The sequence below is a fragment of the Argiope bruennichi genome, chromosome 8 (genome assembly GCF_947563725.1).
Source record: "Argiope bruennichi chromosome 8, qqArgBrue1.1, whole genome shotgun sequence".
Classification (NCBI taxonomy): domain Eukaryota; kingdom Metazoa; phylum Arthropoda; class Arachnida; order Araneae; family Araneidae; genus Argiope; species Argiope bruennichi.
In genome coordinates this window covers 119330478-119345213 of record NC_079158.1, presented here as the reverse complement: position 1 = coordinate 119345213, position 14736 = coordinate 119330478, and the positions used below count along the sequence as shown (strand labels likewise).

General features: G+C 29.1%; 1 protein-coding gene across 1 annotated transcript in view; it reads right to left on the bottom strand.

Annotated features, from left to right (window-relative positions):
* The window catches only part of LOC129981722 (cytochrome P450 3A8-like), a 40997-nt gene extending 27043 nt beyond the window's left edge, over window positions 1-13954 (bottom strand). The window contains exons 1-3 of the mRNA XM_056092675.1: window positions 13727-13954; window positions 6742-6838; window positions 6046-6098 (exon numbers count right to left, since the gene is read on the bottom strand). Of these exons, the coding sequence (XP_055948650.1) occupies window positions 6046-6098; window positions 6742-6838; window positions 13727-13803 (227 nt within the window). The 5' untranslated portion in view covers window positions 13804-13954. The remainder of the gene's footprint in view (window positions 1-6045; window positions 6099-6741; window positions 6839-13726) is intronic.
* Between the last annotated feature and the right edge of the window lie 782 nt (window positions 13955-14736).

The following is a 14736-nucleotide window of genomic DNA, read 5'->3' as shown; positions in this document are numbered from 1 at the left end:
ATATATACATAAATTAAAAAATTTTCTTGATGGCAAAAATTATTTTGGAGCTGGAAAAGTTTTAAGATGAAAAAAAAAATACCCATTACTTTTCTAAAAGTTGACGATGGCGCAATACAATAGTTACCTGATCATTTGAAATCAGTTTAAACCAGATTTTCGAAAGCAAAAAATTCTGGCCTCGAGAAAAAGTTTTAGTGCTCGAACAATTTTGAGATGGAAAAACACACACACACCGTTTCCTAAATATTGACGCATGTATAATCTGATAGTTACGTGATTGTTTCGGACGAAAAATATTCTAGCCTCAAGAAAAAAAATTTTTAGAACTCGATTGATTTTGTGATGGTCAAAAACCATCGCATTTCTAAATGTTGGTGATTGCTAAATATGAGTCATGTGGGAACATGATGTTTTCCTGCCGGATTGATTTTAAAAAATAATGTTCTCATATGATAACTTGAAATTTGCGATAGCAGATTTCAGTTCTTTAAAATTATTATTATGATCTGATTATAAACCTCATCAACAGTTTTGAATATTTAAGCAGAAAATAGACACATTAAGAATTTATTCCTTGAAAATATAAGATCTATTAATCATTCATGTCAATGGACTATGGCCCATTGTAAGCTAATTTATTGCAATCATAAAAGTCTAATATAATTTTACAATATCACATTTTAAATCGCATTATAATTTTACAATATCACATTTTAAATCGCATTATAATTTTACAATATCACATTTTAAATCGCATTATAATTTTACAATATCACATTTTAAAATTGTACGAAGATTATTTATGATCTTTTTTAGGACATGATTAAGTTGAATCATGGTCAGATGATGTAGATATCTGAGTTTGTATTTGCTCTCCAAATATCTAGCAATTCCATTGGGTGGGTGCTTGGACTTCGATAGTGCCAGATCCGACTCGAGCCAGATCTTTCATGGAATCAAATCTCGAAACCATGACTGTCCTATTCCAAAGCTAAAATTTTGAATGATAATATAACAATCCAAAATTTATGTAAGAAAATAAAGAATAAATCCAATAAATTTCCCTCGTATTCTGTATACCATAAAATACAATGTAGAATATTACATAATTTCTATTGCTACTAGATATAGTAAGCGAGAGCACATTCTTTTCACTTTCTAAAAGTAAAAGCAATTTAGGTAACATAAAAATTTAAGAAAAATATCATTTCTTGTAGACTATTGTCCGTTTTCTACGCCTTTTTTTCTCCATATATATTTTTTTTAAGTAAAGCAAAACCAGAATGACTAGTACCAGATAGAGATTGTTATTCTTTTGGTTACTTAAAAAGACAAGTCATCCCAGTTTTAAGTTTTCGTTATATTAATGTCTAGTTTTTTTAAAACTACACTAGGGCTATTTTGGGACGGACCTCGTAATTCTGATCAGATGACGAGGATGGCATCTGAGCTGGCACCCCCTCTCCAAGCTTTCACACCACGCCAGCGGGGAGACGTTTAGCCCCAACGAATTTAATGCACACCTGATCTGCTTACAAGACGATGGTGCTTCGGAGGAATCGGGGATAGAGCCTGAAATCCTCCCGCTCTGAAGATTAGACCATCGCGGCTCAACAAGACAAGTCACCCCCAAAAAAGATACACAGTGAAAAAAGTTTTGTAACATTCTTTTTTGACGATTTTAAATATTTTCTTTGAGCTCTTCTAATATTAAAACCAGCTAAGACATATTGGACAACGACGAGTATTTCAGATCATTCATCAATATAAAAGATGTCCCCTCCAAAAGTGGCATAGTAATTAATTTCTAAATCGTTACAGACAGTTATATAGTTCCAATAAGTACTCTAAATAATAGTGATAATTATATTTTATGTTGTTTGAATTAATGAATGTATTGTTTAAAAAGTACGAAATCTAAATTTTTAATCAACGGACAACAGGCCATCTACACAGTTATTTCTTGACTGATCTTCATTTAAATGGTCTTGAAATAGATAAAATGTCCTAAAATTGTAATATTCAAAATTTCATAACTCGATCAGTTTTGGCTGCAGAAAAGTTGAACTTTTATTACATCATCAATATATTAATATGTCAGAATGGTTTTATTATATACAGTTAACATGATTACAGGATTAGTTTGAGGGCCGCGTGTCTTGGTAGTAAGGAAGTGGTAAAACTTTGGAACTGGAGGGTTTCAGGTTTAAAACCCGATTCTACCGAAGAACCGTCGTGTAAGTGGGTCTGTCGGGGTAAACATCCTCCCGCTGGTGTGGTGCGGAGGTTTGGAGAGGGAGGCGTCAGCTCAGATGTCGTCCCCGTCGCCTGACCGGGTTCAAAATTACAAGGTCAGTCCCCCAAAAAGCCTTAGTGTTGCTTGAAAACGGGACGTTAATATAACTAAACTAAACTAGAGGATTGTTTAAAAAGTACTGTTCTAATCGGACCCGATATCAAATTTCAAAACATTTAGAGTGAGGTATATACATTTATTTAAAAAATGGTTTAAATGACTTAAAAGAAAGATATTTTATGTCTCTTTGAATTAATAAATATATCGTAATAAGAATTACGAAATTTGAATTTTCAAACAATCCTCTAGTTTAATTTAGTTATATTAAAGTCCCGTTTTAGGTACTTTTGCTGTACTTATAAACTTAATAAGTACTGCAAAAATAATGGTCGACAACATAAAATAAAATTTAAACTATCTTTTAACAATTCTTCGCTCTCAAGTTTGGAAATTCGATACAAATATTCACCAGTGTATAAAATATGGTATTATCGGACACTTCAAATTTTGATACAAATTGAAGCAGAGATAATAATAAAAAAGAAGAAATAAATTTAATAAAAATATTATTATCGATGTTTATTATATTTTCTTATAGGAGATAAAATATGGAAGAATCAAAATAAACTTGCATGATAAGCGCTGTGGATTTTCCAAATTCACAAAAATTACAATAAGATCGAAAGAAAAAAGTGTGTGTGTGGGGGGGGGACATTCATTAAGTCGAAAAGAGTATTCATCTTTTCAATTTTCTCGAACATTGAAACTACATTGGAGTGTTTTATATTTAACTTAGAGAAAGGGTCTGAAAATGGTGTTTAAATATTTTTAAACGATTTCTGGCTTGTTTAATAAATATTTAAAATGCACAAACTGTTTTTTAAAGTTTCGATCTGATAACTTTTTATGAACTATAAATCAGCATCATGGTTTCCATGTTAGAACGGCTTTCGTAAAATTTCCAGAGGTTTTGACTTGCAATGACCTTCTGTTATTTCCAGAGTCCGTCAATCATGGTGGGTGTGCGCTTAGAAAGAGTTCTTTTCAACAGACCAAAGGCAAAATAGTTCTTAAATGAAATATCAGAGTACGCGAAATCAGAGCCAGAGTAGCAGAAATATGTTCAAAGTTATATATCAGTACCTGCATGAATCATTTTTTTTCAAGAAAGTATTGTAATCTTTCAAAACATTTTGATTCTGTGAGCCCAGAAAACACATTTATCGAATTAGGTCTATCTATTTGTCGGTAAACAAAATTACTCAAAACTTCTTTCAGCTAGACGGATGAAATTTGATACGTGGCTATCTCACTACAAATTTTCATCAAATTTTGAACATCATTTAAAGTCTGTCTGTCCGGCTGTCTGAGTAGAAATGAGGATGATAACTACAAAACGTAAAGAGCTAGATAGATAACATTTGACCCACATATTTAGCCTTTAAAATGTAGATCCTTAAGAAATTTTGAACAAAATCCCTCAAAGGATTGCCCATCTTTCGGTCTGTACATCCACGCGCATATAAATGCATAAACTTATAAACTCAGTGATTTAAATTAATAAAATTTGTATGTGGTACAATAGTAATTGTAAATCTTTGTCAAATGTTGGTTTAAATTGGTCCTAATAAAAGATGCCTGAAATACATATTCATTTTTGTATATTAACGAATGAGAGGGATTCATTGCCAAAAAATATCGCCAAAGATCGCTATATTCATCACCAAAGAACACCATTTCGTAACTATTGTTCGCCAATTCCATGCATGGCATTGGTAGCCTTACCCAAGGCCAACCGATTGTATGTGAAGAGGGGAGGGGGTTAACACCTTTATTAGTTAGTATACAATAAAGTTTTGGGGAACAACTCGCGCCAGTTTTCAGTATGTTGCAACTGTCACGCTAGTCAGCAACAAAACAATCCGTTTTGATAGACATGCAACAGTTTTGTTTTCTTTTGACATTGCGTTATTCAATTAAAAAAAAAGACACGGAAACAATTACAGATGTCCTTCAAAAGAAACATGCATCCTACCATGAACTTGACTGTTTCTTTCAGTACCAAAGGTGATATTGAGTGCCCCAGCAATTCTAAAGAATAGTTTCTCAAGTTCTCCCTGTTTCTTAAATAATAGAAGTTTTTTTCTTTTCTAATTTCTCAATAAATGATAACACTAAATGGTCAGATTTCGTATGCATTGTAAGAATATAAATGAAGGAAAAATCTGTGTCAATGGAAGAACACAAAAACTTTAAATAATGGAAAATAGGATATTAATTGGGAGATTCTGCACAGATACTGAAAAGTTTGGCTTTGCGCTTAACAGAGCCTTTACAAGTGCAAATGATGACCGTTAACAAAGAAAAATTCATGCATCTATTAATAATATGTACAAGAAGAGCGGACAAAATTGACGTTGGTTCACGGCGCGACGCAACAGCGAAAGCCAACGAAATATTTCCCTCCCATTACTATATACTGTGAGATTCCAATAGGGATTTCTTTACACGTGTCTATTTAGATAAGGGGAAAATAGACACATTTTTTTTTAAGAATTCGCTTGGCTTGACAGCTTTTTATCCTTTCACTCGGAGTGTGAAAACTTGTCAATTTCAGCAATTTTAGAACACGTTAGCATTAATTAACTAAAAAAAGGTGGAATTGGATCAGGAAATAAGAGAACATTTTAGAATTAAGTTAATACGGGTTAAATTAAGATAAAAAAGAAAATGAATTCGGATTTAATTTAGATTTAGAGATATCATTACACACATATATATATATATATATATATACATTGAAAAAAACCAAATACAGAAAAACCGAAGCACAAAAACCTAATATATAAGGTACATTTTCCTTTTAAAATTAACGAAATGTTTTAATTGCGTGCAAAATCAATCAATTTCCCAGATAAAAGTATTATTCCCCAAGCCTCGCATAAAATCGTGCACTTTGGGCACACCAAGAGCGCTTAGATTTTTATTTTCATACATGATACTAATATATTTCGTAGCAAATTAATGAATACTGTATGAACACCTTTATTGCATGACACTGATGAAAACAATAATTACGAATTATTAACCTTTGGTGTAAATTTAGAGTTTTACTGCATCTTGCGTGCATCTTTGGTGATTTTTTTGGCGATTCATCGCTGACATACGGTTACTATACAGTAGTAAAGAATTGAATATGTATTTTGGATGCCTTTCTTCCGATTCATTGAAATTAAAATTTGACATACAGCTGCAATTGTAATCACAAGATCATGTACAAGATTTCATTTATGTAACTTAAGTCGTTGAGTTTTAGAGTTATCGTGTTTAAATGCATGTGTAAGTACACACTTATTGAAGGTCAACCCCTTGATGGATTTGGTTCTAAATTTGATTCGGATCTAAACTTTAGATAACAAAATGTCAAGTAAATTTCAAAGTTTTTTTTTCACATGGTTATCATGTGAACATGGCAACGCAATAAAGAACATCCTTTAATTATGAATTTTCGATCCACGACACTTGACAGTGGTTAATATTTTACAACTTGCTTTTCAAAATGAACCCAATCAAAATCTGTGAGAAAATGGACTACGTATAATACAATAATTAATATAAGAAAAACTAGAATTATTTTTTTTCCAGAAGTGACTTAGAAAACAATTGTATCTCAAAATATGGTTTTGACTACATTTACAACATTCATCGCAAATCAATAGATCTTTTCTATAACTCTCAATACTTACCCATAAATGCGCCCGAATTGTTGGTATCTCTGCAACTCTGTTTCTTGAATGGACTACAAAAGCGGAAAAAAAATTACAAAAAGTTCAAAATAAATAAATAAGATTATTTTTTTCATTAAGGAATTGAGCTCCTTAAAATCTTAATAAATTTATTTAAAAACGCATTTCTATTAGTGCACTAAAAAAGCATTTATTTTATTTTATTTAATTTCTTAAATAATATCTATTATAATTTTTTTTAGTTTCTAATTTGCAATTTTTAATATTAATAATTATCGAATGCAGAAAATACTTTGTAAACTCACCACCAGATAGCGCCACGTTTAGGAATCAAAATTTACTTAAACTAATCGCTTAACTGATTAAGTTCTGAATGAATTAAAATAATAAATTGTTAACAAGAATACAAAATTCTATCATATCAGAAACTTATAATTTAACTGCAAAAAATATGTAAAATAACTGATTGCATACTTTAGCCCTTCATATTCATAATGCTTACATTAAAATGTATTAAAATTTTTTTGCAGTTTTGTTAGAGATTGTAAGGTATACAGGACTGATATTATTCAAAAAGTTAATTGTTGCATAAAAATAAGTTACAGCTGTTATTACGGATTATTATAGTACACATTGTCACTTTATGGCAAAATGTAACTTGTTATACATAAAATATATATATATATATATACTCACTTTGATGACATAATCAATGGCGGATCCTACAAATGGAGTAGGTCTCACAAACGGAACGTTTCTTTTTTTCCAGAAGTCGTAAGTTTTTACGAAATTCCTAAAACAAAACAAAAAGAAAATAATTCTTAAATTTTAAATATTTTTGTCCGTTGGAAATTTTGCATAGAAATTAGAGGAAGTGTTCTCCTTTCGACATTCTCATATAAAAAGTTTCAGCACAGAAGTAATATTCATTCGAATCTTTCTTCATAATTTTCTTTTCTTGTGGCAACCATTTAAAAGAATGGGTTGATCTTTAACTGTGGACTAACGATGCAAGATTTAAATGAGCATCCTTTAAATATTTATCCTAGAACCAAATTTAGTCGGTTATACATTATATTTATTTCTGCTCTTACTTATTCTTTTGACAAATACATCAATCATCAGACATGCAATTATTCTTCTCTGATTTTTATGCTTTGGCTAATATATAAGTCATTCATTATTCAAATATTTATTCTCTTCCTTTTTTCTTTAACTAACTACAAGACGTGCCGTCTACACGATTTGCTATCTTATCTCAAATATAATTGTCACAAATTTAATAACGAAAATTAACGAACGTTTCGGGTTGCTTCAAATGAGAGTTTTTACAACTACACCGAATGCAGCAATTAGCTAATTAATGGTGAACCGTAAAATATTATTAGAAATGCTCTGGTGAGAGCTCGCCGGGTCACTAAAACTTCCGTTCAATCTGAGAAAAGGAGATGTAAAAGAAAACAGGAAACAGTTGTCAAATATAAAATTTAATCGAGTTTGAAAATAAGTATAATCATCGCCAGATGATTAATCTCTATGATTCATTGATGTAAAATTGATGAACATATCTTCAAAAACATTAACAATTTATTTTTTCACAACAATGATTTTTATATTATCTTAAAATTGAAAAAAGTATTTTTTGAATTACATCGATTTTTTTTATTTTTTTATTTATTTCTGAACACATTTTTAAAATTAAATACACAATCTGTAACGATGACTTTAATGCTATGATGAAATTGAAACCTGTTCATCAAAACATTCTGTCGTGTAATTTTGCAAAATTTAAAATTAAAATTTAAAAAAATGTTTTCTTTGGGTATTAGAAATAGAATTTTCATTTCTGTTTAGAATTTGAAGTATACACACAACTTAATTTGCATCCACAGTAATCTGAAGTAGATGGATTCAATAAATTCGTATTATTCAATAGCATCAAATGAAAAGGTAGCATTTGAAAATATCAACTTTTAACATCCTAAATCAGTAATCTGGCGAAGAAGCTAGTGGCCAAAAGGGCTCTATTATACATCAGCAGACCTCAGTTTATTAACCTTTGCTACAATCCAACATAAAAAAAGTGTAACTGAAATGTGAAGTTTGCAAACTCATAACTACAAAATATTCCCGAATACTCAAATTAAAAAAGAAATTATTAAATTCGGGCTAAAACAAATGGAGATCTATCTACAAATAGAAAAATATATATATATATAAAATAGGCCAAATATAAAATTTAAAAAAAATGATAAGTAGAAGAAAGAAATAACTTGGCGAAATCCATATTTTAGATATTCATAGATACTTCCAGGTTATGTATGGGATAAAATGTAAACTAACTTAATAAAAAATAATCTGTATTCACGTTTGCATAAAATAAATGTCAGTAAATGCCTAAGAGACTTTTATATGCAGAGATATTCGTCACTTAAACATTTCTGTTGACACCTTTCCTCCTCGATATGACATACTTTAAAACTGATTACTTTAATGAAGCGATATTTTTTCCGCATAAGATGTAGACAATGTGGAGACAGTTAAGCAAATAAAAACCAATTATGCTTTTGAGAAAAAACTTCAAACACATAATTTCAAACTGGATCTAAAAATGACTAATTAAAGCCGCCTTTGGCGACCAGCTGGTTCGCCATTTTTAACGATCGTTAAAATTTTCAATCAAATAGTTTATGTAACTTCAGTTCCCTTAAATTTTCTACTTTAAATTAAAGTGAGAATGATCAAACTGCAATTAATATTAAAAACATTTTTTACTGAAATCAAGCATTTTTTTTTTAAAAATATGTCTACTGAAAACAGAGTCGTTCAGCATTTTAATTTTATGTGCACTACAGAATATCTTTCATAATTTATGTAATATCTCAAGAATTATTTAACAAAAATTTCTTAGATTCATCATAAAATTCATTTTTTAGTTTTACTTTTAAAAGGTTTTAAATGACGCGAGTAGTAATATTTTATTTTGCTTCGGTCTATAAATATACCTCAAACAATTATGAAGTCTACATTTTATACAATCGTTTGGTCCTAAGGAATCATATTCTGCGAAATATTCTTCACATTTCAACTTTTACATAAGTAAGTGAACTTTTCTTTCTTCTGTTATCAAATCTGATCGATTCATCAAGTTTTGAATAGAATAGTTTAGAACAATCAATATTTTCATAATCTTAGACCAATCAGTTTTGAGAAATTCTGGGCGCTGATTGGGATATCATCTTTGAGACGGTCGATGAAGTGGTCCAAAATCACCCGTTTTTATTGAATAGTGATATTCAGATATTCATAAATAAGTCAATTTAAGTGACTGATTTAGTTTATTGGAGTGCAACTCTTTTTATTTAAAATATTAGTGCCTAAAGAATATTTTGTAAAACTCCAACACATTCAGCTTTATTAGAAATACTAGCCGCCTTTAGCGACCAGCCGGACTTAATGTTCGTTAAAATTTTAATAATTAAAAATTTTATGCAATTCCTACTTTCATAGCTCCTTCATCTAAATATTATAAAACTTCAAATTTTGATAGTCATATAATTCACTCATAATATTATAAAGGCCTTCAGTCATAACGTAATATGTATCTCTCTCATTTTCTGTTGGCTCCCATAGAATTTATGCCTTAAATTAAAGAGGAAAGGATTAATCTGCAATTAATATAATAACATATTTTACTGAAACAAAATATTTTTTTTATAATATGATTACTGAAAACAGAGTCCCTGAGCGTTTAAACTTTATGGGCACTAAAGAATATCTTTCTTATTTTTGTAACATCTCAATAATTTGTCAACAAAATTTTCTCAGATTCATCATGAGCAGATCGATTCATTAACAATGTTTCATTTTAAATGCATCAAACATTTAGCAAATAAAACGAATTGTTTAAAATAATCGGTAGAAAACAGGTTAAAAAAAACTGCTTAAAAAACGATGTACATGTATAAGCATATACAAAAAAATATATAACTAACATAAATACAATTTAATTACAAAAGCATGCAACTAACTTAAGATAATTTAAATCAAGTCCGCATCCGTTGATAATACTTGTCAACAATCAGAACACAATGCGCGTGCGTGAATTTTCAACACCTATTACGGTAACGCAAATGCGTGAATTTTTCTACGCCAGTTGGGGTAACACTATGCAGATTAGAAATTAACTTCCTTTATTCTGTTTTATTTTAATTCAAATGTACTTCAGAATGAATCTGAAAGATCGATTCATTAACGATGTTTAATTTAAAATGCATCAAACATTAAGAAATTAAACAGAATCGTTTGAAATAATCGGCCGAAAAATCTTAAGCCTAGCCTCATTAGCGTGGGAAAAAAACTGAAGCCTAACTCATTTGGCGGTGGGGAAAATTAAAAGATTTTTTTGGCAGGAAAGTTAGTTTTTTTATTAATAATTAAAATTCTAATTAAAAATTCAAAAAAAGGGACCCCAGGTGCACATTCCCGACCTCCAAGGTATACATGTACCAAATTTGGTAGCTGTAGTTCAAACGATCTGGCCTGTAGAGCGCCAACACACACACACATTGAGCTTTATAACTGCACAGCAGATTGCTTATAATTCAATAATAATTTTTCAATAATGGGGCAATTGAGTTTTTTGTAACGTCTGACAAAAATAATTGCTTTTCAAAATGTAAATACCGGCGTTAGTTCACAACAGAATAAAACGGCATCCATTTAACAAACAACCAATTACGGAAATATTTGCAAATAAATACAGGAAACAAATAAATGAAAATAATCCTATATTATTCATTTCCATTTTAGTTATTTATTTTGATAACAAAATAATAATTTTAGGAATGTATAATAATTTCAAATAACTCAAATGTACAGTATTTATAAGAGTTGAGTTATTCTAATCGTTGTTTCTTTACAATATAATTTAATCTGACGTAGTGTGGACTAAACACTGGTTTCTAAATATTAATCTACAAATTGAAAAGTCGATAAATCGATTAGTTAGAATTTCTAGAAATCTGGATATATTACAAAAGAAAGCTGAATCGACCATTAACATGCAAAAGAGTGCAATTACCATCATTGTACTTTTATGTAAATACGATATCACTTGAAACCAGTTATTTAGAAGAGAGCTCCATTTCGATGTATAACGATATATTAAACGATTTCTAGATAACTAAAGTAAAAAGTTAAAAAAAAAAAAAGAAAACCCGCAGAATCCGAATTGATATTTGTCAGCATAATTGCGTTGTAAAGTCTTAAGTCGACTAGAAGCAGACTAAGAGTTATTATTTCTTCAGATAGTAACAATTTAATGCAAACCATAGCAAGAATGCAAAAAAATCTGCTTTTCAGTGATACGAATGTCATTTCAGATCATTCTTTTTCCCAATCTACTTTTAAGAATATTGAGAAATAATATTCTTAAATAAGAACATTACGTAACAATATTCTTAAATAAGAATATTGCATAATAATATTTTGAAATAAGAATACTGCATAATAATATTTTGAAATAAGAATACTGCATAATAATATTTTGAAATAAGAATACTGCATAACAATATTTGTAAATAAGCACATTAACAATATTCGATTTCACGATGAATCGTGTTTGGAACCAGTTTTATCTATTGGTTCAGGTCTCGAAGATATACTGAAGTCTGAATAAGAGTTATTATTTCTTCAGATAGTAATAATTTCATGGAAGCCATAGCAAGATTTCAAAAAAATCTGCTTTTCAGTGATACGAATGTCATTTCAGATCATTCTTTTTCCCAATCTACTTTTAAGAATATTGAGTAACAATATTCTTAAATAAGAATATTAAGTAACATTATTCTGAAATAAAAATATTGCGCAACAATATTCTTAAATAAGAATATTAATAATATTTTTAATATTCTTGCGTAACAATATGTTAACATTTTAATGCGTAACAATATTCTTTTTTTAATGTTCTATACACATACTATTACGACGATATTAAATACATTTTTTGTGGTATCCTGCTGTTGCCATAATTAACAGTAAATTTTTGGAAAAAATGTGCGGTAAAAAAATTTACATGTTGCTGTACTTCTGATTATAGAATCGAATTGCGTTCACTATTTTTTTAAACTATAGAACAGAAATTTCAGAAATCCAGACTTATAATTCTTTATGTTCTACATTTGATGCCTATATTGTCAATATCAATGATAGAAAGAAAAGAAAAACGACTGAAAGAAGAAAAACGAAAAAGAAAAGAACCGTTAATTTTTAATATATTGTTACGATAAAAAATCATTTTCTTTTTTTCGTTCGTTTGCCCTTGCACTTCATGATTGCAACAGTGATAACAACGGTGCAATAGATAAAAAAAAAGAAAGAAAGGAAAGGAAAGATAACGATAACTTCGGATCATTGAGTCGCTTTTAAATTCTCAATACTGGAAAGAAAATCAAATAGGAAAATATAAAGGAATCCGTAACACAATAGGTATGAAAAGACTTCAGGTTTGATTGGTTATATATAAAGAGTATTTCTCAATTAAAACAACGATAAGTGCATAAAAAAAACCGTTTTTAACTTCGTCGCAACGAGCGAGTACATAAACGTAGCAACTAAAGCGATGAAAAACATTGAAGTTAAATATTTAAGAATATTTTGAAAAAATGAAGATGTTGAAATATATTTTGTAATATTCACTATATCCAATATAATTTTTTTGCATAATTTTGCTTATTATGTGAAATTAATATAGACTTTGCTATTAAAAAGCATTCTTTTAAATGTAGAATTATCTGCCCTGACATTATTGAGATTTCTGTAATTTTAAATAAAGTTTCGATATTTTTTCAATATAAAATTTGAAAAATAAAAACACCATGAAAAACTCCCATCATTTGATAACCCTTTATTTTTTGCTCACTTTTTACTTCAGTAATCAATAATATGTTTCTTAGGAAAGTTTTTTAAATATCTCACTTTTTTTTTTTATCTTTCATCCTATTTTCGCAGCATTAATTAATATGAATAATTTTTAATATTTTTGTAATATAATCGCTATAATGATTTATTTTATTATTACCATATTGAATTTTTAAATATTTTCAATTTTTTCTTTAAATCTTTACGCACGAATAATTATGCCAGTTTATAAATGCCTGAAATTTTTATTTCATGTAATATCTTGACATATAAAAAATTCTTTAAAAAAAACCCTAAATAAAATACAAAATCCACAGCAAGATGGAAATCTTTGAAAATATCGCGAAAGATATTTATGCAATTTTCCATGTATTTAATAATTTTTCATACAATTTATATAATTAATAATTCATAATCTAACACTGTAAGATATTGAAATTAGTTTAGAAATAATTTAAATATGTTTCTGAAATAATGCTTTTTCATTACCTGTCGAAAATCCTCCATAAGCTACAGAATAAATAATTGAACTATTAGGTCAACATTTTAAGCTACCCACCCTAATTTTATATTGTAGGATATACTGAAATTATGATTACATGATTTTTTTAGTGAATCTTTTTTTTTTTTTCAGCTGATATATCAAAACATCTTTGTTAATAGTAAATATATCAGAAAGCAACGAATATCGGTCTTTCTCTCCTTTATTTTTTGTAAAAGTACATCAAAAAATATATAAACAAAAATCTCAATACTTAACCAGTATAATAGAATCGTTATTATTCCGATTAGAAGGGCGACCAAACCCCCTCCGTATAGAATCTCTCTGCTCAGCATGACTTCACTGCGTCGCGACAGACAGACAACTGAGCGCTTTTCCTTATACACAGGTGTTTCATTCAGTAAAATCTTGTGATAAAAACTGTATGCACGCGCACGCCACTTTGTTTGTGATACATGGGAGCCGCCATGATAAAGTTGTTAGGTTTCGCACAGCTCTTGCCGATAATATTGCAAGAAGCATGCGCAAGATGGTTGGCAACCTTCTGACGTAATGCACTAGAGACATGCGCATCAGTCCATTCAATGACGTAATAGACTGAGAACGAACAATTTCATTGACTGGCAGAAATTTTTAAAAAATAAAACGTTTTATTGATGAGTGTTACAGGTCGCAACGCTAATTTAGTTTCAACGTTGAAATAATTTCGTAAATTGGTTTCAAGCGTATTTTATGCGTAAATTTATATTTTTCGGTCATAATTATTAGAAATTATCAGGGTTATCCTAAAATTATATTGAGAATTGTAAATAGAATATAATCCATTCTTTTTTGAATAATGACTCAAAATATGCAATTTTAATTTAATTTTTGAATTTATTGAAGAAAAAAAAGAGTGTGACGTCACCATATATGTTAATAATGAATGGCATGTGTAGTTATACTTTTCCTATGACTGTTAAATCATGTGAATTCGTTAGTATTTGCTGAGTTATAATTTATCGGTTTGAAATTTAACTATTCAGTGCAAAGCATTTTTTAAATAAATGCTTTATTATGAGGAATACAATATGCTATTAATTAGAAAGAGAGTGACTTAATGAAAAGCTTTTCTATCGAACTATTTCATGAGACGTTATATTAAAATTTTAATAAAATTAAAACAAGACTGTGTAAAAATAATGTAAACAAGATAATAAACAAGACTGTGTTTACAAAATAATAAATTTATTTTTAATTCGAAGTCTTTCAATTTGCTTTTATTCTTT